Source organism: Eretmochelys imbricata, chromosome 6, assembly GCF_965152235.1.
Source record: "Eretmochelys imbricata isolate rEreImb1 chromosome 6, rEreImb1.hap1, whole genome shotgun sequence".
NCBI lineage: Eukaryota > Metazoa > Chordata > Testudines > Cheloniidae > Eretmochelys > Eretmochelys imbricata.
The window spans coordinates 35,541,127-35,567,902 of record NC_135577.1 but is presented as its reverse complement, the minus strand read 5'-3'; the positions used below and the strand labels follow the sequence as shown (position 1 = coordinate 35,567,902).

The window sequence follows — 26,776 nt, the reverse complement described above, 5'->3', positions numbered from 1 at the left end:
AGTGAGATGAAAATGTAATGTGCATGTTGGTGGAATCCATTACTAGTTTGTAATCCAGGTTTAATAACCTCAGTCAGGATTAGGGTGAAGGAATGGAAAAGTGCAAGTCCAGAAAAGACTTCTTGTTTATAGTATTATTTGTAGTATTAATTATTTATTGCATCAGCACCCAAAATGTGCTAGTTGTATACACATATAGAAAGATTTAAGTCTCTGCTGCAAAAATCTTGCAGTCTAAAATACATGTAAAGGGAGAGTGAAATTTAGCATGTGCCTTGCTAGTGCCATAGATTTTTAAATATATGCTATCCCTAATTTCTCCTCTATCTAGCCTTTATTAATGGGTAACTTTCCCATAGGCAGAACGGTAGAAGTAGCAGTGTCCTAATTCTTAAGCAAAAGGCCATAACTCCTGCCAAAGGCAAATAGAGCTTTATCGAGACTTCTTGGCAGTTGTGCTCATTCAATTTAAGTGTATAGTCTAAAGTATTCTTTTCCACAGCATACTTTGTCCATTGCTTTCAAGGTGGTGCATAGTGTCTGCACCAGGTCAGATTTAAAGATTTGCAGCAAGCTGCATTACACTTGTCTCTCAACAGCCATTACAGCAGGGGTTCTCAAACTGGGGTTCAGGACCCCACAGGGGGTCGCGAGCTGTCAACTTCCACCCCAAGCCCCGCTTTGCCTCTAGCATTTATAATGGTATTAAATATATTTTAAAAGTGTTTTTAATTTATAAAGGGGAGTCACATTCAGAGGCTTGCTATGTGAAAGGGGTCACCAGTAAAAAAAAGTTTGAGAGCCACTGCATTACAGGGACACAATGCAAAAATGAGGGGCAGGGGCATTAATGTGAAAGTGGATAGACAAAATTATTAGTGATCCCGCCATATGACTCCATTAGTTGTTCACAGCTGGCAACCAGCAGCACAGTCATGCTTTATAAATGCCTCTTTAGGGTGAAAATGTGACACTTGTTCTTGCATAGCTCTTTAACAATTGCAGGCACATGTGGAAGAATGATCACTAGACATTCCTTAGCTGTGTGAACACTTTTTAGAAATCAGGCCACACGTACCCATGGATGACTTAGCACTGCACCTAATTTATTTTACACCAGCAATACCACTCACACTATGGACCCTTACAGGTATCATATTTATATATGGAGATGCACTTAAGTCACAGCTTGTATGCCAGGAAATGAAGTGAGCTTAGGGTCTTGAACAGACTGAGGAATAGTTTAACAATTTCCCAGCACTACTGCTTAGTTACTTACAGTGGGAAGATAAGAAGACAAACATTAAAGATGGTATTTTGAACAGCAACAACAACAGAAGCTTTCTAATTTATCACCTGTTAAGACCATGGAGATAAAATACTTATCAGGCTAAGGCTGGAAGCGTTGTCAGGAAACTATCACAGTCCTATGGGCAGAAAAGAGGAGGGGCTTTAGGCCATGTTTTTGGAAGTTCCTGCAGAGAGATTATTTTTTCCTTAGCTGGAGGGACATTGGATAGAGGGTTAGTGAGGACTATAACTATTATGTTTATTATCATAATACTTACGCACCAACTGAGAACGGGGCCTCTTGCTAGAAAAAATGTTCCTGGTAGATAGTAAGTTTACTGCCTTATCAGGAAGGATTCTTGCCTGGTAGGGAAGTATTTACATACAGAGAAAATGTTTAGTCTTTCATAAAAATCCAAGATTAAGCACTGTATCCCTTGCTGCCCTGCCAGGTATTGAGTTTCTATGTCCTGACTGGGCTCCTGCGTCCTAGAAGATCCAGGTTTAGAAAGAAAACCAAGGAGACTGGCCACATAGTAACTGTGTGAGTACGGAGAATAGGAAAAGGGTAGGTTTCTGTCAAAAATAAGAAATTACTAGTTTATATAAGGTTTTCATATGGTGAAGTAAAAAGATTTATCAAAATTTCACCTTGATAGGTGAAGGGAATGGAAACTTTATCACGTGGAATAACTGGAAGTTTTAGATAGTTGTTCAACTACAGATGCTCACATGAATCACATTTGAGACTTGCCCAAAACTTAAACCCTGATTCAGCAAAACACTTAAGCTTGTGAGGAAATGCATTTCTATTCAGCAAGTACTTAAATGTGTGCTTTCCTTTTGTATTTCTGGTTCTGAAAACTTACAAATTTCCCAAACTGGTATCTATTTTTTAGGTTCTAATAATATTTTAGGAACACTTTGCTTTTTTAAATAGCTGAAATTCTAATTTACTTTGGAATGGCATTTTTTCTTCTATCTTTACAGTTACCAAAGTTTGTATGTGAGGAAATGTAGGCATAAGAATCTTTGTGCTTTTCCTCCCAATATTAAACTGAAATTAAGGCCAATTTGCTCTCTGCTCTTACATGATATAAAGGGAAGCTGATGGGCAATAATGTAGCTGAAAAGGGTCAGGAAAGACAATGAGGAGAGTGCTCAGTAGTATCACAAGCACCCTCACACCTCCTGTGCAGCAGGAAAAATGCAGTGATCATTTTGACTTTTTAAAATGTATAAACTGTAGCAAAACCACCATCATATCCCCTCTAGTTGGGCCAAACACAAATACATTGCAGTCTGTATCTTTTTGCTATGGAGCATATTCAGTGTGAAAACTAGGAACCTGAATTTATTTTTCAGAATGGAACTTTGTGAATCTTGGGATGGATATTCTGAAACATTGTCATTCCTAATGTACTTGTAAACTCAAGAAAAATACTGGTAAAATAAAATGACATTGTTCAAGAAACAAAAGTATCCTTTTTTGTTTGATTTCTCTTAGTAGGGAATATTTAAATGTCCTTTTTTTTTGTCAGCTTCGAGAGAAAGTGTGTGCCTGAGAGAGTGGGGATGGAAGATTGTAACTGAAAGAAGGGATAAAGAATATGGCCTTGCAACTTGTATTTGGTATTGTTACAGAATGTATGTGCTGTTAGTACTTTTCATGTAAAGTAAGCTAAAAGTATTGTATTTGAAATGATTATCCACTTACTGTGCTGACTTTAAGAATATTGCCTGTGTGTTTGTCAAACTCTTTAGTCATATCATGACTGGCTTTATTTCTTCTAAGAATTTCAATGGTTACTTTATTAAGCTGAAATTACATTAACAGTATGCTTACAAAGTATATGATTACATACGTGTATTGCAGATGTACTCATTGCTGTGTTGCTAGCCAGATTCCTAAAACTTTAAATAAGCTGTAGATGTGAATTATTTTCAGTGGAAGGCTTCTATAGAAAATTAATGCAATTACATAAGTTAAAATAGCCTATTTAAAAAAAATTGACCTCCGTTTTCTTTGTTAGAAACCATGTTAATTCATACAAGCTTCCATGGCCCTTTTGCCATCAAGGGCACTGTAAACACATTTTAAGTGATCTTTTTTCTAATTGTGTGCCAGAACAAAACTTGTAGGGTAGCTAGAATTTTGTGCTCTTAAACCTAAAACTAGTGATTGCTGGTTAGGTGAGTTGATAGAATAAATTTTTGTTTGAAAGAAACTAATTCTTAACTCTCATATTGTATTTAAACAAGTCTTCAAGCACTTGAATTTTGTCACCCATTGTTGATGTAAAAATTGCAAAGAGTGAGAATAAATTTATCTTTATGCTACATGTGACTGATAATGAAAGAAAAGATCATAACATTGTGTCTTTTTGTGAAGTTGTGGATTATTATCTTTTCCACCCTGATATAAGACGCACAAATGGACTTATAGAATAGAAATGTCTTCACTGCGTACATCTTTGTTCTTATGATAGTAAAAATCAATGTGCAGCAGTCCAGCAGATGGCAGTAGGTTTTTTCTCTGTGGCAGGTGTTTGTGCTGTAATATTAAAATATTTAATATAATTCCCTTTTATAGTAAATTAAATCAGGTTAGATATCCAATAACAATAACACAAAGCAAGTTGGTTTTTATATTATTCTGTTCTGATCTGCAGGCTGATTTTTGAATAATTTAAATTATATGAGTTAAACTAACACTGAATTCTGGATAGATATCAAATGGTGTTGCCTAACATTTCCACCGTGAGTGTTCATGTTGGCAGTTTTCCAGGAGCTGCATGCCCAAACCTAGTTGGCATATAAAAAACGTAATATTTTTTAGTATTTGAATCTTCTCCGACAGAGAAATAGAAATTGCTTGTTCTTCTGTTGGAAAAACCCAAAATTGATCAGCTTTTTCAGCTTCCATTCTGAAAAAGAATTGCTTTGGGCTTCATTTTTACATCGCTGTAGGTACACATTAATTCTTGGTGCCTATTCCTTGTTTCAGTGAGGACAGTGGCAAAAATTCCATTAATTTCATTAGTAGCAGGATTGCTGAAGTACAGAGATTTTCCCCTTTTTATTGAATCCATGTTCAACAGCTGCTGCTTTCCATTTGTGGAAATCCTCTACCAGAGGTCACCACTAGTTTTCCATCTTGTCATTTCATATCAAGAATAAGACACTTCTGGCAGGTAAACAACAAAAGATTATCATGGTCTTCTTTTAAAATGGGACAGATAACAATTCTGTAGAAAGACTACTTTGCAGCACTTTTGTAAGTCCAAATGTGGCAATTACTTACCAGACAAACCATCTTGGAACACAGAGATAAAATAAATACTTTAAATCATCCGCAAGGTTTTTCAGAGTATAACCAATTCTCAAAATACATCTTCATAAAATGAATGATCTGAAATTAGAGATGTGCAATGAGACGCTCTTCTCCCTCCGCAAATCTTTTGGCTGCTCCACAAAATGACTGCACCACACCTTCAAGGAGTGGGGGCATTGTCTGTCTTGCTGGGGAAAGGAGACTATTTCTTTAAGGGTGGGGGGTGAGAGAGAGGCACAGATGCTGCTGTAAAAGCAGAGTGGGTCAACGTGGTGAGACTGACTCATCCCCCAGGGACCAGAAGGGATGGGGAGTTTATAAAGGGCAAGCTCAGGAGAAGCCCCTTTTCCCTGAACCAAGTGAAGCAGCACCCGCCTTCCCACCCCTGGCAAAATACCAAGTTTGGTTGGGACCCTCTGTGAGTGTTGTGCTAGCCGTTCCTTTCTTGGGGGGGTGGGAAGGAATTTTTCCCTTGCCACCAGAATGGCCAAGGTGGAGTGGAGTTTTCTTAGTCTTCACCACAGCAGGTTTGGGGGGGAGCCTTTGTTACGGTGAGTAGGGAAGGGAGTTAGGCTATGATGTCGCAACGCTTTAGGTAAGTGTGGGGCAGACGTCCAGTACAGGTACTCCATAGGGAAAGATGCAGTGAGCTGATAAATAGTTTGGTACAGGACTTAAAGGAGGTGTTTGTTAAAGGAGCGGAATGGGGGCATGGTTTGAGGTGCCTGTCATTGGCCCAGTAGGGAGCCAACCCCCCTCTTCCTTATTGCCCACCTTAACCCTCACTTTGGAGGTGGAGTGGTAAGGTCACAGCAATGGGTTGGCTAGGGATCAGGATGTAAAAAGTGGGGGCTGGCAGAAACCCTCAGGTAGATATTGAAATGATCATGGAGTTACCTGCACTGTACACTTTTATCTTCCGGGTAGTCCCAGACATCTAACAATAAAGTTGTAGCCTGATTAAACCATATCCAGTGTCTCCTGTCCTTCTTCCAGTATAGCTAGACAATGGTCTGTAGTCTTTTATATTCAAAGGGGCAGTACCAGTATGTAGAGACTAAATAGCAACAAAGTTTTATATTTATATTGAAAATTAAATTAGTTCTAGAAGAGTGGTTCTACTTTCCGGGCAGAGATTCCTAAAGAGAGTGAAACTGGCCCTGTAATTTGCTGTGAGAGAGTCCATACTATTTTTAACTTTGGTTGAGAGGATCTGCAGGATTTCCAAAAGATGTTCCCAGGAGTTTTTACTGTGATAAATTATGTAAATGTTTTCAGCCTTAGGTTCAGTCCTTATATATTGAATCAAAGTAAATTCCACCAATTGTGGAACTCTCCCTACAAGTATAAAAAACCCAATTGTTTTCCAATTAATGCATTTATAAAATTAACCCTTGAGGTTTAGTGGCATTGTTATTTACTGCTCGTTTAGAGTAGCCATACGTTCTGAATTAAAGTAGCAAGATGGAAGTGACTGCATTTCTGCCTGCTAAGAGAATTTGTACCCAGGCTCCTTCCTTGTAGGACAGTGATGACTGAATATATTACCAGGGTGGTGATATCTATTTTTTTGAGGAACATGCCAGGAGTAAAAAGCTGCTGTTTCATGCTGTTATTGCTAAAGGAAGTAGCCTCCCCCCCGTTCATAATTAAGGAGATCTTGTGATATCTGCGTAGAAGAATGTTGGGTCAGAGGCACAAAGAAAGCAATTAGTCATGTTTGGAGGGGAGGTACTCAAAAACTGGAAAGAGAGTGCATTTTCTACAGTTTATAGTATGTAAGATAATGAATTTGTCAAAGAATGTGAAGAAAGCCACCAATTAAAGAGTGCTTAGTGTTTTGTTATAACAGGCATGATCAAAACTAATCTTTGTGAATTAACAATACTTATTCTTTATAACTGTATAGAGTCTTTTTTTAGTATGGTTGCTTGTGAAATGTGCTGAGTAATGGGTTAAGAGATTTATCTGAGTGATCTATTTCTTCACTCAGAAGAAATGCAGCATTCCATAGGTTAATAAGGCTTTTTTTGGCAAATCCCAGCTGGTTTCCTTGTGAAGAAATTCCTGTAGTTCCTAGATTCTCTAGGGATAGTGGTGAACAACCCTGTGGTTTTCAACTGCAAAATGGATTGAAACTTTGTCTGAGATTATATGGTATTTGTATTTGACTATGAAAAAGACTGCTAAAATTGCCTTAGTTACAATGCATAGTAGTATTGCTGTATATAGAAGATGTATAGTAGTAAATCTGCGCAAAACCCCCAAACTATTTTAACTAATGAACTATTTTATCAGATTCTAAAAGCTCCATTTGATATAGTCTGTCTTACTGTCTGTATCTACAGATATACACAGGGAATATTAATATGAAATACTGTCCTATTAAAATGTATGACTATGACAGCATGATTTGTTAAAGCACAATACATTCCAAATGTTGTACATATTTTTAATGATTTGTTTAAATACTTTGGCAAAGTGATGGCTAGGACTGCATACCTTTACATCACAGTCAAATGTACCCACAACAGCAGAAATTTATTTAAATAATATTCCATATAAAATTAAAAAAAAAATGTTGTTTTATTTATTTTTCTGGTTTACAAAAATGTGTCCACTTCTCATGTGTCTGGATGCATGTACAGTTTAAAAATGCCACCAAATTAGTTAACCAGTGCTAATCAAACATGCATTATATTTCATCCCACAAAGCTAGAGTATGTGTAATCCCAATTAAATTCCTACTTTAACCTATTCAGGTAAAAGTCTGAGAAAACAGATGGGATTTAAATTGTGCTGTGAAGGTCAACAAACTTTAGTCATGCAGGGGAGGTGACTTCCAGTGTCTCCAGATAATTAAATCTAGGGTCTGTTGAACAATAGCTGGTTCTGTTATGTTGCAAAGTGAGGAAGATCTGGTCTCTCAGGTAGCTAAGATCCTTTCAGAATCAAAACCAGCTCATTGAATTACATCTGGAGCCACACAGGGAGCCAGTGCAGTCTTTGGATACTGATGTAATGTGTCAAGTATCAGGGGGTAGCCGTGTTAGTCTGTATTCACAAAAACAAGGAGTCCAGTGGCACCTTAAAGGCTAACATTTATTTGGGCATAAGCTTTCGTGGTGTAATGTGCTCCCTTTGGCTAGCCTCATTAAGTGGGTGAGTTGCTATGCTCAGCAGCAGGTGTAGCTTCTACATGGTCATCAGGTGTAATGCCATGTAGAGTGTATTACAGGACTCTCATCTAAACATAACAAAACCAAGAATGACAATAGCAAGATACACATTCAAGAGAATAGTTGAGCTAAATAAGGATGAAAAAGTTACTACAGCCACTGATAGATGTATGTGAGACCCTCAGAGCAGATACAGTCACCCATCACCAGTTACTAGGATCTCACTGAAAGGTATTAATTGAACCACATGTGATGCTATCCATTTCTGCCAGGTCCACAGTTAGTTCAAGAAAACTTTGTGATCAGTGACATCAGACTTCTGACAGACTAGAAGGAGTCAAACATACCAACAATATGTGCATAATAGTGCAGTATGAAGTATTTGCCAGTTTTCAGTCTCTTTAAAGTACTATAGCATAATTTTTGTAAAAGACTAAAGAAGAGGATAAATGGCTGGTTTGGCATCCTAATTGTCCATATTGAATAGACTTAGGCCCTGCTCCTGCAGGTGACTTCAGAGGACCTCTGTATGCATTCGGGGTGTACCCATTTACAGTTTTATGTTCAAGTCCTTACTTGTTTCTTTTAAACAGAAACCAGTTATTAATTATTTTTCATACAGTTTGACAGCACTCCATTTTTTATACGAAAACAAGGAAACAGTTATTCTCCGTCGTGGCAATGTGAGGGATTTTAAGTCAGTATTTTGGTACTTTTTAATAATTACAACAGTAGAGTGTTTGTGCATATAGTGTTTTCTATAAAGCTGTTGGGATTTTCTTATAGTTAGCTAAAAATAATATGTGTTTGTGATTCTTTCAAAGATTCTATGCAATATATAATTTTTTTCTTTCTAAGCGATCCTGATCCTTAAAAATTCTAAAAATATTTCTTTGTAGGAATACTAACCTTATTTAATTTCTATTAATTAACTGAAGTGTATCTGTTTTCAAGGGAACAAAAGAGACTGAAGGTGAAGAAGAGGAGTCTGGTTTAATTCAGCCTGCTGAAGTATTTGCTCCCAAAAGCCTGGTGTTGGTGTCCAGACTAGATTATCCAGAAATTTTCAGGGTAAAGAACTCCCAGCTGCCATTTGTAATATGTGTCAGTGTACAAATCTGTTTTTAATGAGCAGCAGTGACAAGTAGTTTTGATTTAAAACATCTCCGCATTGGTTTGGGAATTTACCAGAACAAGTAGAATTAGACTGTACTAAATAAAAATCAATGTCTAGGAGACTGAATGCCCCTATGGGTTAATGCAGTGCCCTTTTACTCACAGAAGGCCTAGTTTTAAACCTACATAGACCACAAAATAAAGTCTTTCTGAGCTCAGCTAAAAGCCTAATGAAAAAAATCTTCATGACAAAACCACTCCTTATAGGTAAAATTAATCTCATCTGATACAATTTAAGAATTAAGTAAGTATCAAGTATTATAGTATATGAATTATCTTCCTACCTATAAAGTGAGTGAATTATTGACTCTTCCAGATCAATTTAAGATATATAAAGATTCTAAGGAATCTATGATTTCTTTCAGTTGGTATTGTGACTGACCTGAAGTAAACAGAAAACTTAAATTTTTATCAGGCCTCTAGCACTTTCAGTGAAGCAAAAATAGTACAGCCTAGTAATGCAGGAATAATTCATTTAATAGTAGGTTGCTGCCACAGTGTTGAAACTATTTGTAACTGGATAACTCCTCACAAATTGATCCATTTTTCAGAATTTTCAATATTTTCGCCAGCTAAAAATAGAAGGCAGCCAAAGTGCCATTACCAAGCAGTGTAATTTACTCTCTCCCTTCCTTCTCTAAGACTTATTGGGAATCAATAGTGAATCATCTATTGCTAAACAAATAGCTTTATCAGCTTTGTCAAACTTACGATGATAACCCTTAATCAAAATTGAAGAAATGCAAAATAAAAATAGTAGTGCTAAAATGTCAGTGCTGTTTATTTTAAAATATGCTTTTTATTGAAATAACAAAAATACAAACTGTAAATAGAGAAGACATACAAATGTGGATCACTGATCCTCAGAATAATATTAGGATTATAGTGGTAAAATTGTAGGCATCAGTCCTGCATCAGATTCTGTGAGCATGGACCCCTGCACTGACATAAATTCCCAGTGATTTAGTGGTACTTTACATAAACATGGAGATTTATGGAAGGAGGAAGAGAACTCAGATTAAGCATTATATTTCTTATTGAAATGTGGGGTATTCACACTCTGTAGAGTTTGTGAAATCCAACAGGAATTCAGCGGGGTTGATGTGACATTTCTGCAACTGAATTAATTCTTTTACAGAAAATTACTTTTTCTCCTTTTGGAATGTACTTTACCATATTAAGATTGTCCTAGGACATGTTTATTTTAAAGTTGTTGTATATTTATCAGCAATTATCAGCGTTTGTCTTCCCCACATAAAATTGTATATATTTATTATTCAACTTTTTAGGCTTGCCTTGGCTTGATCTACACTGTGCATGTGGACAGCCTGAGTGTGTCCTTGGAGAGTCTCATTGCAAATCTCTGTTCATGCCTTGTCCCTGCGGTCGGAGGCTCTCAGGTAAGTGGGAAAAGGAGTATTTTTCCAGTTAATTTAATTTATGAAGAAAACAAAAAATAAATTCTTTAGATATTTTCATTGAAAAAAAGGATCATAGTTCAGCTGAGTGTTGTCCCTGTAGCCTGCCTTCTAAAGACAGCAAAAATTCCATTCCAGGTCAAGGTCAAAGGGTTAATTTTGTTACTGGATTTGCCTGTTACAAGGCATAGTAACAAATCAAGCAGTTTGTTATAAGTGTGACTTTTTTTTAATACTATGTGTTCAGAAATAATTTTGTTTTATGCATTTTTTTCTTGGGAGCTCTGTTATGTGTCCTCCTTTTTCATTCACTTTGTGTGTGGGTGTGATGGTATAGTTCAAGATTCCATTGCCCTTTAAGACAATAGCTACTTCGGTGCTAATTGTTTTTGACACTCATTTTTATGAAGCACAAACATGATTATGAAGTAACAACATATTTATTCAGATTTCTAAAATGCAACTGAAGGTGTCCAAAATACTCCATAAACTAAAAATACAGACTAACAAAGGGGTGTCCATAAGTATATCTGCCTCAGCAGTCTTAACGAAGAGAGAAAAACGTTGCTTTCAATACAGATGTTGTCCAGGAATGTAATATGTGGTGATGCTGTAAGTCAAAAGTATAAAGTAACAATTATTTAATGAAGAAATAAATTATTTAATAGTCATTCTTACATGTAGTTAAAATAGAAATAGCATATTATGGCAAGATAATGAGAGCCACCAATCTCTCTCTGTGAATGCACAATGCTACAGAATTATCAAAGTTAACTGGAAGAATAAATACATCTTCATGTGAATTGAACTACAAGTAACTCCTATGCTGATGAATGTAACTGGTGAGTAATATACTGTAGCTGGAAGTCAGGTTGCCATGAAGATTATAGATTCTTGATAACTGACATTCTCAGGCCTGGTTATCTACAGTGTCTACTAACTGAAAAATCTCTCATCATTTTTATAGAAATGTGATCTGTATACTGTAAACTAAACAGACTAGTGGATAGTCCATTTTTCTAATCCTAGTTTCATCAAGGATAATTGGGAAGATTTCTTTCAGGGTTTTTGGACTTTTCTAAATGAGGAAAAATTGCACTCTAAAATTTTAGCTATTTTAAAGCTTCTTCAGGACCTAAAATTCTCTTGATGTTCTACTAATTTCCTATAGCTCTAACATAATCTTATTCAGTAATGTTTGTTATATTCACTATCGTATCTGAAACTGTTGACAAACTTACAATTAACTAACAAGCACTGAAAGGGCTGATTCAAATAAATCTTTTTTTTTTTTAAAGCAACATATCGCTAAGATTTTTTTCTTCCCTTCTTTCAAGTTTCCTTCTTTGTCACCCAGTCTCCCTATTCTTTACCTTCAACATCCTCGACTAGTTTAGTAGGTATTTCTAGGGAGGTAGTCTTGTTATAAAGCTGAGATGGTTCTTAAATTTTGTCCTGAAAATGGTGAGGCTCATGGTTATTTTAAATATCTCTAATCTTCAGTATATGCTACTTATCAAGAGTGGAAACGGAGACCTTGGAAATGGGAACTAGTTGGCATAAATCATAAACTTTTCATCTCTGCAGATGGACACTTTCCACCACACAATTGATGGGCAATCTGCCAAAGAGTCACAGGTTTGCAGTAGGAAGTCAAAATTGATATGCATCACCAGTACAGTGTGGAGGAGCTTACAGCTGATCCTAGCTGTACTGTTCTTTTTTCAGTTAGTGCTTTTAGTCCTTAACCTTTCATCAGCACCAAAATCACTCTCACAAAATAAAATCTAGGAAAAAAAAAAAGATCTTCAAATATTGATGTTGCATTTCTCTAATATGCAGAAATGGGAAGCATTTTTGAACATTGGAGAAGCTATAATCTCCAGTGTTCCTTGGGTGAGAACCCAGGTCTTTGTTCAGTAGCTTAAATAGTGAGACATCCCTGAAACTAGGATTATAAAACTGTAATGTTGAATTGCTAAATTGAATTTAGTATGCATGTTCTGTACACTTTGCCTCTCTTCTCTCCTATGGGCCCTCAGTTTCCTTGAGGAAACCCTGTAGATTCCCAGCTCTTTCCCATTTTGATTCCATTCCCCACTTTGTAGGCCTCCTCTATTAAATAGAAATTTCATCAGTCGGCCAGTGCCACTCTTTAATCAGATGAAAGGGTCACTGTTGATGTAAGATGCTCCCTTCTCCTTTAACTTTAAACAGTAGAGATCTTCACTTGCACAGCATCCTGCCCTTTCTTGGTAGGGGCAAGTGACTAAACTAAGGAATTCTCATGGAGCCTAGGTTCTTACATGACAGTGCAGACAGCTACCACTACCTAGGTTGTTGGGGCTAACCCATGAGTTGCCTATTTATTTTATTTTACTGTGGGCTTTTTTAATTATTGCAGTGGGAGAAAAAGGTTTGGGAGACTATTAGATACTTGCCTTAGTTTAAAGGAGAAAAGACATAAGCTTAGGGTCTTTTCCTCAGACCTGTTCACAACCCTTTTAACACTGACTGAAACAGAAAACTACAAACAGTATCTGTGAGGATTTCTCCACCATCAGCACTGCCATACAGATTAATTTGGCTTACAGTTTTCTTTCCTCATGCCTGGAAACCCTTGTCTTCCTTTCAGATATACCAACCTAATGTGTTCTTCGACTGGTTCACACCTGTACGTTCATGTCCAGCACAAGCAGAGCTGGAAAGTTTTCTGTGCAGTACCCAGTGGGGGAGTGAACATACCGCATGCCTCCTTATGGCCCCTCCTGAGGCTATTTAAGAGTGGCAGTGCCCCAACTCCCCTCACTTCATTCTCACAACCTGGGCCTGAGTCAGAGGTCTCTCTGTGTGGTGTACCTCAGGGTTACTATGCAGTTGGCAGTTTTTCCCATATGTGCTTTTGGTTTTCGTTTTCTGAAGTTAGTTGTAGGTTAGCAGTAGTAGCTAGCAGTTAGTAATAGTTTAGATAGTTTTAGTAGATTAGGATACAGTCTGGAGATATGCCACCACCAGGCTTCAAACATTATCCCTCATGTGGGTTAGCCTTCCCAAACAGTGATCCCCACACATTCTACCTCTTATGCCTCCGTGAGGGGCACATCAAAGAGAAGTGTGGTATTTGTCATTCTTTTTAAAATAGAATACAAATCTTTAGAGACTCATGCCTCAAACAGCACCTTATGGAACAGATGAGGTGGCCTGTTTTGCCCAGTCTTCCAGCTCCAGCACTGGGCTCTGAGGTAACCACAGTCTCAGACAGGCTTCTGAACTCAGACTCTTCTCAACAGATGAGAAGAGGTTGATCCTCCTCTAGAGAGCCACTATGAATAAGAACCCATAAAACAAACAGGAGACATTCCAAGTCCAAAAAGGACTCCAAACTTCTCTGGGACTTGTCTGGAGCACAGTGTAGAGTCGGGCCTTCATCCTATCTCTCCCTGGTACCAAGATGAGATTGTATTGCTATTGTACTATCGACTTCAGCACCACAGCAGGATGTACATTGAGTTCAGTGCCAACAGACTCAAGTCAAGCACCAGTTCTTTCGGACCCATCAATGCTGCAGGCTTTTAAAGCCTGTCTGACCTCCTTAGCATTTTTGTCCCAGTGGCACAAGACTCTTTAATTGAAGATATACCTTCAGCCATTTTGTGGTGGAATGGAATCCAATGACTGTACCAGTACTCAGAATAGCAGCCGTGTTAGTCTGTATCCATAAAAAGAACAGGAGGACTTGTGGCACCTTAGAGACCAACAAATTTATTAGAGCATAAGCTTTTGTGAGCTACAGCTGGAAATGGCCCACCTTGATTATCACGACAAAAGGTCCCCCCCTTGTCCCTCTGGCTCTACTGCTGGTAATAGCTCACCTTTCCTGATCACTCTTGTTACAGTCTGTATGGTAACACCCATTGTTTCATGTTCTCTGTGTATATAAAATCTCCCTACTATATTTTCCACTGTATGCATCTGATGAAGTGAGCTGTAGCTCACGAACGCTTATGCTCTAATAAATTTGTTAGTCTCTAAGGTGCCACAAGTCCTCCTTTTCTTTGTACCAGTACTGGCTTTGATTCGGAGAGGCAGTAAAGATGCTCCCCTGGCACCAACTTCAGTATTGCTCTCTACCAGATTGGTATAATCTTTGACTTTGAAATCTGTGTCAATGGTTTCTCATGCACCTCAAGTTTTGGCACCAAATTATTAATCTGTTATGACATCAGCACCACTTGAAAGGCCTCTTCATGGCACCAAAATTTGAGGGGCCCGTTAACATATTGGAGCGCATCTTGGATTCCGACCATTGTACCAATCTTGGTACTGATGTTGCTGACTTCCCTCTGGGCTATGGACTCATTAGGATGCTTGATAGCCCTTCCAGACATGGCTTCTCCACTACCCACAGTTTTTTGGAGGTTTCTTCCAATTCTGACTCAGAATCCTCCTCTTCACCTTTCCCTCCCAGATGAAAATTGAAGAGAGCCTCTGACATGTATGTGGAAGGGGAGCATCAGTACTGAGAGGAGAGCCACCTTGGTACTGGGAGCAGCCTGCTTTGGCTGAGTCCATACTGGCCTCCGAGTCCATACTGGCCTCCGAGTCCATACCCACTGCATCCATGGACCTACTGATGTAGGTCTTCTTGATTGTAGACCTGTTCCAGAGGAAAGTCCCCACCACTAAGCCACCCTGAAGAGCTGCTGGTTTCATAGCAGAACTCACAGGCACCTTCTGTTGAGCCACCACAACATCAACCTGAACCTATGGCCCAGGTTTCGGTTGTGGTGCAGAAAGAGCCCATTCCTCCTGTACCATTGTCGTCGTCTTTGCCTGAGGACCCTTTGAGCCAAATGATTTTAAGTTGTAACAGGATCTTTTAAGGAGGATGGCGGTAGAATTTGGCATTCAGGCTGAATGTGTCCAAGAAAGGACGCATAGACTTCTGAACATCTTGCAATCATCAGTCCCTGGGAGGATTGCTCTTCCAGTGAACAAAGCACTTTTCAGAGTAGCAGCCGTGTTAGTCTGTATTCGCAAAAATAAAAGGAGTAGCTCACGAAAGCTTATGCTCAAATAAATTGGTTAGTCTCTAAGGTGCCACAAGTACTCCTTTTCTTAAAGCACTTTTGTCACTCACTAAAACCTTGTGGAATACACTGGCTTCCACAACTCCCACTCGTAAGCATACAGAAAAACACTACCATGTTTCCATGCATAGCTGCGCGTGTTTTTATTCCCACCCAGCTCCCAACTCCTTTGTGCTCACTGCTGCCAATGAAAGATCTCATCAGGGTAGGTACAGATCTACACCCAAGAAAAAAAAGAATTTAAAAAACTTGATGTGTTGGGGAGAAAGATTTATCTGATTTTGTCGTTACAGATGTACATAGCTAATCAGCAAGCGCTCTTATTGAAATATGACTTTCTTAATTGGTATTAATCAAAATTAGTTGATAAGCTCCTTGAGGACTCATGAGACAAGTTGAAATGTCACTGCAGTCAGCAGTCGTCAATGTCATAGATGCTTCCTCCAGAGTTATAGCATCTGCAATAACAATGAAAAGAGCCTGATTGCAAAACTCTGGTGTAGTCGCAGGTATTCAGCGGGCTATAGTGGACCTGTCTTTTGATGCTCACCACCTCTTTTCCAGCAGTGAAAGTAGGGCGGTCCGGTCCAGTACAAGAGGTTTATAGCTGGTACGGCATACTGGAAAGAGGAGCAGCGGAACGTGGGGCTGGGTCTCCTCCATCTGTACAGCAGCCCCGCTGGAGGACAGGGGTGGTACAGCTGCGGCGGAGGAGCTATGGACGTGAGGCCCACCCAGTGGCCCCATGTTCTGCTCCTTTCCCCACTGCCCCTCCCAGCGGGGAATGGAGCAGAACTCCCAGCCCTGCCCCCTGCTCTTCCACATAGCTGCATCTCTTCTGGCTCCCAGCAGCAGCACCACTGGAGGACAGGGTTGATGGGGGTGTGGCTGGGAGTGCTACAGCCGCCGGAGGAGTTGCCAGTGTTCTGATCCTTTCCCCACTGCGGTTCCTGGGAGAGCCCTGAACTGCAGGGCTCTCCTGGGAACCACAGCAGGGAAAGGAACAGAATGGCAGCTTCTCCGGCAAGGCTGCTGTACCACCCCCAGCCCTGTCCTCTGGCTGCTGTACAGACGGAGAAGACCCTGTGTAGAAGGGCTGGAGTGGTAGAGCAGCCCCACGTTCTGCTTCTTTTACTGCTATGGTTCTGAAGGCACAGCGGGAGGACAGAGCCCTCCCCCTCCCCAGGTAAGGGGGGGGTGGATCATGGAGAGGGGACAGGGAGAGTGTGGGGGCCCTGGGCTAGGGGTGGGGCAGGGAGGAGTCATGTGGAGGGTCATGTGAGGCGGTCACGTGCCCCTGGTGCCCCGCCCCATACCAGTAAGAAGTGGATTCCACTTGCACCACTGTTCTTTTTCCACAAGACTGATGACACCATGCCGTTATTAAAAGACTGCTGTGCCGTGTTAGGAGTCTATGCTCCAGTCACTAAAAATATGACAGTACATACCATACAAACAACAACGTCAGCAGCAGTACAGACAGCTATTCTACAGGCACCCCACATACCATTCTAGACAATATGACTTCTCTAAGGAGAGACATAAGTCTCAGAGGAGGAGGCCTTCCGGTTTGAGCTCCAACTAACATTCTCATAGTCATTTGTTGCTAGGGAAACAGGCTATTTCACATCTCCCTCGAGGACAGCAATCCAGTTTTGAGTGATCTACCAGTCATGTCCCCTCCATATGGGGACAGATTGTCCTGCTTTCTTAGTGCTTGGGGCACTTTAACCACCGACAAATGGGTGCTAAACATGGTGACTCTGGGATATTCTGTCCAGTTGATATCTATCCCCCATCCCTTTTCAGGGACCAATCTCACAAGTCTCTGCTCCTCTAAGAAGCATCAGGGCCCATAGGGGTAATTCGCCTACCACATAGTGGCAAGAGGTTCTACTCTTGGTACTTTTTTGATCACCAATGTAAAAGGCGGTTGGAGACCCATTCTGGACCTTTGTAATCTCAACAAGTTTATTTAATATGTGAAGTTCTGCATGGTTATCCTGGGATAACTCCTTCCCTCACGAGATCACAATGACTAGTGTGCTGACCTCAATATTCATGACCCCTACTTTCATCTGGCAGTGCTACCAAGTCACAGGAAGATCCTGAGATTTGTTGATGGTCACCATTATCAGTAGACGGTGCTTTCCTATGGACTGTCTTCAGCCCCTTTGCATATTTTCCAAGTGCTTGGCAGTAGTGGCCACCCATTTGAGGAGAAAAGGGATTCACGTCTTCCCTTTACCTGGATGAATGGTTAGTTCAGGCAGATCTGAAAGCCAGGTTCTCCGTCGTGTCCACGTCACATGTATTTTTGATTGTGTCAGCCTCAGGATTAACAGAGAAGAATCCATGGTACTTCCAACACATGAATCATGTTCTTTGGGGCCCTACTCAATTCAACAAAATTGATGGCCTTTCTCCCTGCAGAGATTTCAACTAATTTGCCAAATCTGCCTGTCCCTCAAATCTCACCCCACAATTATGATTGAGATATGTTTGAGTCTCTTGGGCCACTTATGTGCTCCTGTATGCAAAGCTATGCCTGCATACTCTTCAAGTAGGGTAAAGTCTATCTACTGACCAAATTTCCACCCATTGAACAGATTGGCCAGAGTTCCCCCAGGGGTACTGAGTTCCATGGATTGGTGGATGGGTCAGAACAATGTATGCAGAGATGTTCCCCTTTGCTCATCCACCTCCAATAATGACCATAGTTACAGATGCTTTGAAATCAGGTTGGGAGGGACACATTTAGGGTCTTTGTGCACCCAGGAGGTATGGACTGAGCAAGCGGTGTCTCTGCATATCAACATGCATGAGCTCAAAGCAGTTTTCAGTGTTATTGGTTATTCTTTTCCCACATCAGCAGCCTTTCCTTTCAGATTCTCACAGGCAGTATGTTTGTGACACATTATGTGAACAGGCAAGGGAGAACGTGGCCCAACCAACTCTGTCGAGAGGTGATGAACCTGTGATACTTTTGCATCACACCAGTGGCTGCTCACTTACAGTCAGTATTCTCTAATCCAATGTTGGGCAGATTTCTCAAAGGTATTATTCCTCTCTATCACCCTATAAAGAATGCAGTTACTATGTGGGACTTAAATACAGTGCTGGCAGCTCTTATGGACTGCCATTTGAGCCTCTAGCTAATTACTCTCTAGCTCAACTTCCTCAGAAAATAGCTTTTTTCATTGCAACAATGTGAGCCAGAAAAGTGGGAGAATTTCAGTACTGGATGGCAGGCCCTCCATTTACAGAGTTCTTTGAAGATAAGGTGACCTTTAGACCACATCCAAAGTTTTTGACCAAAGTTGTATTATGATTTTCATCTAGAACAAATGATATACTTATCTGTATCTTTTCAGAAGCTTACTCCAGCAAGGATGAACAGTGTCTTCATATATTAGATGTGCGAAGAGCACTGGCATTCTGTTTAGATAGAATGAAGCCATTTCAAGCATCTCTCCTTGCCCGTTTGTTTCTTATTATGATAGAATGAAAGGTCAGGCAGTTTCAGCAGAGACTATCTCTAGATAGATTACAGCATGCATTACAATAGCCTACAGGGCAGCAGACCTTTCCCACACTGGAAAGACTCCTTGCTCATACCACAAGAGCACAAGCTATCTCTGTGGCCATTTTAAAAGACATTTCTATTCTGGACATAAATGCTGTTGTGTGGGCCTTTACTCAGCATCATGCTATCACAACTGCTTCCAGATCTGATGCAAACTTTGGAAAAACAATCTTGCTGTTGCTCTTCAAATAGACTCACCTCCTACCTGAACTGCTTGGGAGTCACCTGAGCGGAGTACAGATGTGAACCACTTGAAGAAAAGCAAATGGTTACTTACCTATTCTGTAACTGTTGTTCTTCAAGATGTAGTTTATACATGTATTCCTTGGCTCCCTTTCTGTCCCCTTTGCATTGGCGTCTTGAGCCTTATATTCTGGTACAAAAGAACTGTGGAAGGCTAAGGTGGTGCAGGCCTAAAATAGCCTTATAAGGGGCTACGAGGAAGTGTGCAGCACATGTGACAGCCTGACAGGTACTGCTATAGAAACCCTCTGGCTCCAGGTCATATGAGTGCGCACGCACACCTGAGTGGAATACACATGTGAACAACACTTGGAAGAATAAAAACAATGAGGAGTCCTTGTGGCATCTTATAGACTAACACATTTATTTGGGCATAAGCTTTTGTGGGCTAGAACCCACTTCATCAGATGCATGGAGTGGAAAATACAGGAGCAGGTATAAATACATGAAAAGATGTGAGTTGCCTTACCAAGTGTGAGGTCAATCTAACGAGACAATTTAATTAACAGCAGGATACCAAGGGAGGAAAAATAACTTTTGAAGTGGTAATGAGAGTGGCCCATTTCAGACAGTTGACAAGAAGGTGTGAGTAACAGTAGGGGGAAATTAGTATTGGAGAAATTAGGTTTAGGTGTTGTAATGACCCAACCACTCCCAATCTTTATTCAGGCCTAATCTGATGGTGTCCAGTTTGCAGATTAATTCCAGTTCTGCAGTTTCACATTGGAGTCTGTTTTTGAAGTTTTTTTTGTTGAAGAATTGCCACTTTTAGGTCTGTTGTTGAGTGATGGGGGAGATTGAAGTGTTCCCTGCTGGTTTTTGAATGTTATGATTCTTGATGTCAGATTTGTGTCAACAAGGAGAAATTCAGGTGTATATGATAGACTCTCCCACTAGTTTGCTTTGAAGAAAATCAAATATCTTTCCCACTATCTAGAGAGTCTCACTAAATTTTATTATAGGGCGATTGAAGTCTCTAGAAAGGTGGACTTAGCTGTACATAAGATTTTAACTGTTGTGGTGTTAGATTTAACAAAGTAGCACTGCACCGCAGATGTAAATTAAAAAACCAACTAGGTTAACATAATATGAACTTTGTATCAGAGCTGATGATATGAACCTTTGAAATGGTATGTTATGAATGCAGTCTGTCTTTAGTTAGGAAAATGAAAGCTTTTGAGGACAGAATTATGTCTTTACTCCACTTTGCCATATTTATTTTTCTAGGCTTTAAATATTGTAGACAAGAAAATAGGTAGAATTCCAGCAATAAATTACTTTGCACACCAACAGAATAATTGTTACAAATATTAACAGAACAGCAGGTAATGTATTTCAGATGTATTTTATCTGGGGTCTGATATAAACAGCTTGATATTGTAAGGTCTATTATTATGACTGACTAAAGCGAACATTTCAGAAGTTCAGGTGTAAGCACTGCTGTATCAGTTGAACTTTGAATGATACTCATGACTGTGAATTTTTCCGTAGGAAGGATGTTGGGCATAAGCTATGCCTTATTGTGGCAGTGGTTGTATCAAAAATGCAGAGAAGCTGGATGGTATGAAATGATATGAAAGAAGAAGAATTACTCTCTGTGATTATTAGAGTCATTAAGATTAGCAAGGTCATCTTTTTCTGTTTTTTTTTCTCATTTAAACTACTGAAGAAAATTAATCACAGTTTTAAAACACACTCATAAAGAAAATATTTGGTAGCAGACCTTAAACAGTTTCTGTAACAGATGATGATAAAATAGTCTGCTATTATAACCTTTCTAATTTTATAATTTCCACAAACTCCATGACCTGGTAATCCCAGTCTCAAAGTTATTTCACTTCTTTGTTATTAACCAAACATCTTATTCTGTTGTCAGTGCTTTTTTAACCATTTTTACTTTGTTCTTTTCAGTTCTTTAATGTTTTTCATGATGTTGCATATTTTCATGGAAACCAGCTGATAACTATTTGAACAATTCAATTCAGATCTTTCTTAAGGGAGGATGTTGTCACATTCAAACTGTCATTCCATTGTCCTTATTTTACTTCTTCATCTTCTCCAGACATCTTTTAGTTAAATCATGTACCAAAACTATTTTTTAATAAAATGAAAAGTGTGTTAACATGAAAAATGTAAGGATTTTTTGTTTAAATAAACCTGAAAGAATTACATCTAAGGGATACAGTTAGTTATAATTGTTCATTATCATCATCATCCTTGAATGAAGAGATTAATGCTGGTCAGATGCTAGCATTGTTGAGTGGTACTTCTTCTGGCGATGCTTCTGACATAACTGCTGTCCCATTAAAGTCACTGCTAACCTGTGCAGAGGACATTGATTTCCAACATAGATTTAAACTTCAGTATGTAATAGAAATAAAAATGTTTCTGAGATTGAAATATGTAAATAACAATATAACATTTTATACTGTGGGCTTGGTCTGAATAAGAGATTAAATATATATATATATATAGTAAATATGTAAAAATATGTACAAAAGAGATTAAAGTACATATTGAAATATCTCTATCTACAGAAATTGTTTTCGTTGGGAGCAGGAGACAGACAACTGATACAAACCCCTTTACATGATAGCCTTCCTGTTACCAGTACCAGTGTGGCTCTTCTTTTTCAGCAATTGGGTAAGTCTATTCTTAGTTTCTTATGATATTTCACAAAATGTTATAGAATGAGATATTCTCATTTAATTCAGTCATGTTAGGTCAGGGATCAAAAAAGGTTGCATTAATGCTATGATAGTGATTGATTGTTTTGAATGAAATAATAGCTATAAATGCTTTTGTTGTGTTTATATCTGACTTAGGGTGACCAGATAGCAAGTGTGAAAAATCAAAGTCCGGGGGGTGGGCGTCATAGGCGACTATATAAGACAAAGCCCCAAATATCAGGACTGTCCCTAAAAATTGAAACATCTGGTCACCCTAATCTGACTTTATATAAACTGCCTTTCTCCACATCCCATTCTTGGAATTTTTCTCTGGTGTTATGCAAGCCTATTGTAGATGGAGCTAAACGTGGCTGTGTTTCATTACACCTGCATCATAGAAAGAATTTTCTTCCTGGCCACCATAGCAGCCCTGTACATATCCAAGGAGGATAATTTTGAAACTAGCATAACTTAAAATGACACATCGCACTCCCATCAAAAAGTTTAGAGGACTCCATAGTACTTGCTGCTAATATCTCTCTAACTTGTTACAGTAGTAATCTCAAAGAACCAACCACTGGCCCATTCTCTTTACTTTGGTTCCAAACTGAATGGCAAAGACCACTGCATCTTTAACTATAATCCCACTTCACCCAGTAGGCCACTCCTTGCTCTGACCATTTTGCTTCCCCTGCCTTTGTTACTGAAATATGAACTGTAAAACTCCTACCTAAATTTGGTGTGGGTTTGGGAGCCGGAAGGAATCAGTAAATCTGCTCTCTAAATTTCTGAGCCTCTGGGCATGTGTTCAACAATAAAAGGGCCTAGGGATACATGTGGGGAGTGAGGCAACAACATATATGAATGAAAATAGATAAAAATAGAAAGATTTTTACTGAGGGGGAGGAAGAAAAGCCAGTGAACTTGGGTAAATCAGCCTGAGACACTTGTCCCCCTTTGGGATATACCACTGAAAATAAAAAATATGTGTAGGGATAGTCAAAGCGAGAGTTTTAAGGGAAATCAACCTGCACAAAAAGCGTTAACTACTAACCCTGCTTTACATCATGTGAAGATGCACTTTTTTTCTGTATTTCTGAGATCATGTGGCATATTACTTTTTCTAAAATGAGGTAAACTTGTCCATTCAAATGTGGGTTGTGTCTCTCATCGTAAGAACTGTTATCTTCTTTTTGTGGCCAAAGGAAAGATCCATATTTCTGATGCCATTTTTACAGTAATAATCTGTTTATACTAACATTAACATTCACTTCTTGATTACTTTTAATAAAACCCAGATGTTAATACGATAGTTATGTCTGTCTATGACTGTGAATGATAAAAGAGCACTGGAAAAGATGAAACATTTACATAAATTCTCTCCTTCATGCTCCATTCTTACACAGTCTGATGAGTTAAAGGCAGAGAAAGGGTTAGTTCAGGAAGAGGGAACGTTTTTACTTAGCTCATCCTTCAGTGCCACTATTTTTCTAAACTGAAATCTAATCCTCTCCTTGAGTACATAGTTAAGCTTGTATGAAGACTTTTGTGCAGCTCGTAACAGTGCTCATACAGTGGCCTGTTCTAGTCCTATGCCTCTATGCAAAGGTATACAGTATCTCTTCCTCTCCCACCCTGGGGACAAGTAATATTGTTCAAGTAGTCCAGTCTCTATTTTGCTGTTTGGTTATTTCTAGGGCTGTCAAGTGATTAAAGAAATTAATTGCAATTAATCACATGATTAAAAAAATTAATCACAATGTTAAACAAAATAATAGAATACCATTTTTTAAAATATTTTGGATGTTTTCTACATTTTTAAATATATTGATTTCAATTACAAAACAGAATACGAAGTGTACAGTGCTCACTTTATATTTATTTTTATTACAAGTATTTGCACTGTAAAAAAAACAAAATAAATAGTATTTTTTCAGTTCATCTAGTACAAGTACCGTAGTGCAATCTGTTTATCATGAAATTTGAACCTACAAATGTAGAATTATGTACAAAAAATAACTGCATTCAAAAATAAAACAATGTAAAACTTCAACACCTACAAGTCCACTCAGTCCTATTTCTTGTTCACCCAATTGCTCAGATAGACAAGTTTGTTTACCCATTGAGATAATGCTGCCCACTTCTTGTTTACAATGTCACCTGAAAGGGAGAACAGGCATTCTCATGGCACTATTGTAGCTGGTGTTGCAAGATATTTACATGCCAGATGCGCAAAAGATTCATATGTCCCTTCATGCTTCAACCACCATTTCAGGAGACATGCGTACTTGCTGATGATGGGTTCTGCTCAATAACATCCAAAGCAGTGCAGACCAACACATGTTAATTTTCATCCTCTGAGTCAGATGCTACCAGCAGAAGGTTGATTTTCTTTTTTGGTGGTTCAGGTTCTGTAGTTTCCACATCTGAGTGTTGCTCTTTTAAGATTTCTGAAAGCATGATCCACACCCCATCCCTTTCAGATTTTGGAAGGCACTTCAGATTCTTAAACCTTGGGTCGAATGCCGTAGCTATCTTTAGAAATTTCACATAGGTACCTTCTTTGCGTTTTGTCAAATTTGCAGTGACAGTATTCTTAAAACAAACAACATGTGCTGGGTCATCATCCGCGATTGCTATATCATGAAATATATGGCTGAATGTGAATAAAACAGAGAAGGGAACATACAGTTCTCCCCCAAGGAGTTCAATCACAAATTTAATTAATGTATTATTTTTTTAATGAGCATCATCAGCGTGGGAGCATGTCCTCTGAAATGGTGGCCGAAGCATGAAGCATGTACCTTATCTGGCACATAAATACAGTAGAATGCCAGCTACAAAATTGCCATGCCAAATGCCTGTTCTCACTTTCTGGTGACATTGTTAATAAGAAGAGGGCAGGATTATCTCCTGTAAATGTAAACAAACATGTTTTTCTTAGCGATTGGCTGAACAAGAAGTAGGACTGAGTAGACTTGTAGGCTCTGAAGTTTTACATTGTTTTGTTTTTGAGTGCAGATATGTAACAAAAAAAATCTACATTTATAAGTTACACTTTCACGACAAAGAGATTGCACTATAGTACTTGTATGAAGTGAATTGAGAACTACTTTTTCTTTTGTTTATCATTTTTACAGTGCAAATATTTGTAATAAAAACGAATATACGCTTTGATTTCAATTAAAACACAGAATACTCTCTCTCTCTCTCTCTATATATATATATATATATATATATATATGAAAATGTAGAAGAACATCCAAAATATTAAATAAATTTCAATTGGTATTCTATTGTTTAACAATGCAATTAAAACTGCTTTAATTGAGTTAATCACATGAGTTAACTGTGATTAATCGACAGCCCTAGTTATTTCCCTTTTTAATGATTTGTGATTGCATCCAATATCAGTGTATAGTAAATAAGAAATGAGACACAAAAATACTGACTAGCCTGGTTTTGTCAAATAACAGCATTTTTAGGTTTTTCACTGCCAACGCAAGTCATTATTTCATCATAGTACCCTGCAGTATCTTCATGTGCATACACATACACCTCTACCCCGATTTAACGCTACCCAATATAACGCAGGTTCGCATACAACGCGGTAAAGCAGGCCTCCTCTCTCCCCCCCCCCCCCAGGGTCTGGGAGGCAGGAGCTGTGGGGGAGCACTTTGGGGGGCCCCGCAGGCCCAGAGTGGCCTGGGTGATTAGCGGGGAGCTGGGAGCAGCCCGCTCCGCTTCCCTTGCCCCGGCCCCAGCCGTGTCGCTCGGGGGAGGGAGCTTGGGGGAAGGGATCTCCCCCCCCTCACTCACCGGCAGCAGCGGAAGCACTCCCTGGCGATGAGAAGCGGAGCGTCACAGCTGGGAGCTGGCGGAGTGGAGCGGGCTGGGGCCACGTTGCTCTGCTTCCCACCGCTGCCGATGAGTGCCTGTCAGGGGGCGGGGGTGTGGATAGGGGTCGGGGCAGTCAGGACAGGGAGCAGGGAGGTTAGGTAGGGGGTGAGGTCCTGGGGGTGATTAGGGATGGGGGGTCTCTAGAGGGGGCAGGCAGGGGACAAGGAGCAGGGGGGCCAAAGCAAGTTCGATATAACTTAGGTTTTCATATATAACACGGTAAGATTTTTTTGGCTCCCACGGACCGTGTTATATCGGGGTAGAGGTGTATTAATTTCTAAAGAAAAACAGAATATTAGAGAAATATTTGTAGATGAAGAAATCACCTTTTAAAAATAGCTCTTTATTTAGGAAGTGTGTGCAACTTTACAAATCATTACAGCGTATGTACCAAAAATACAATATTAACTGTTATGAAAATAAGTGTCATGTTTAGAGAAACATTGTGCAATTCTATACTCATGACATTTTCAGTTTGGCTTCCCTGCACCATCCAGGACACATTGTTTCTGAGTATAGAAATAACTTTTTTTAATTGGGCATTAAGGTACATTGGGGAAAATAGTCCAGAATTGTTTGTTTAATAATAAACTATTAAACATTAAATTGAAACTTTTTAAGGTATAGACGAATTCTTTTTATTTTAAAGATATATTTATATATCAACAGATGATGCATTGACAAGAGGCAGGTTTATAGCTGTTCTCTCCATTCCCTCTCCCGCATCCCCATCCCCTTTCCCCTCCTCCCTCCCCCCCCCCCCCAAAAAAAAAAAAAGTGGTGGCAGCAGTAAGGTTTGGGCTGGAGCAGTAGCAGCCAAATAATGTATTTCTTAAGTTGAATTCAGCCAACATGAGGATTTTTGACGCTCTCTTGTGTCCAAGAGCTGTT

The 26,776-nt window shown here is 39.2% G+C and overlaps 1 protein-coding gene across 1 annotated transcript in view; it reads left to right on the top strand.

The window, feature by feature from the left end:
* Positions 1-26,776, top strand: part of SBF2 (SET binding factor 2) — a 553,147-nt gene that overhangs the window by 264,334 nt on the left and 262,037 nt on the right. Inside the window, exons 4-6 of the mRNA XM_077818401.1 lie at positions 8,758-8,874; positions 10,269-10,379; positions 21,854-21,959. Coding sequence (XP_077674527.1) covers positions 8,758-8,874; positions 10,269-10,379; positions 21,854-21,959 — 334 coding nt within the window. The remainder of the gene's footprint in view (positions 1-8,757; positions 8,875-10,268; positions 10,380-21,853; positions 21,960-26,776) is intronic.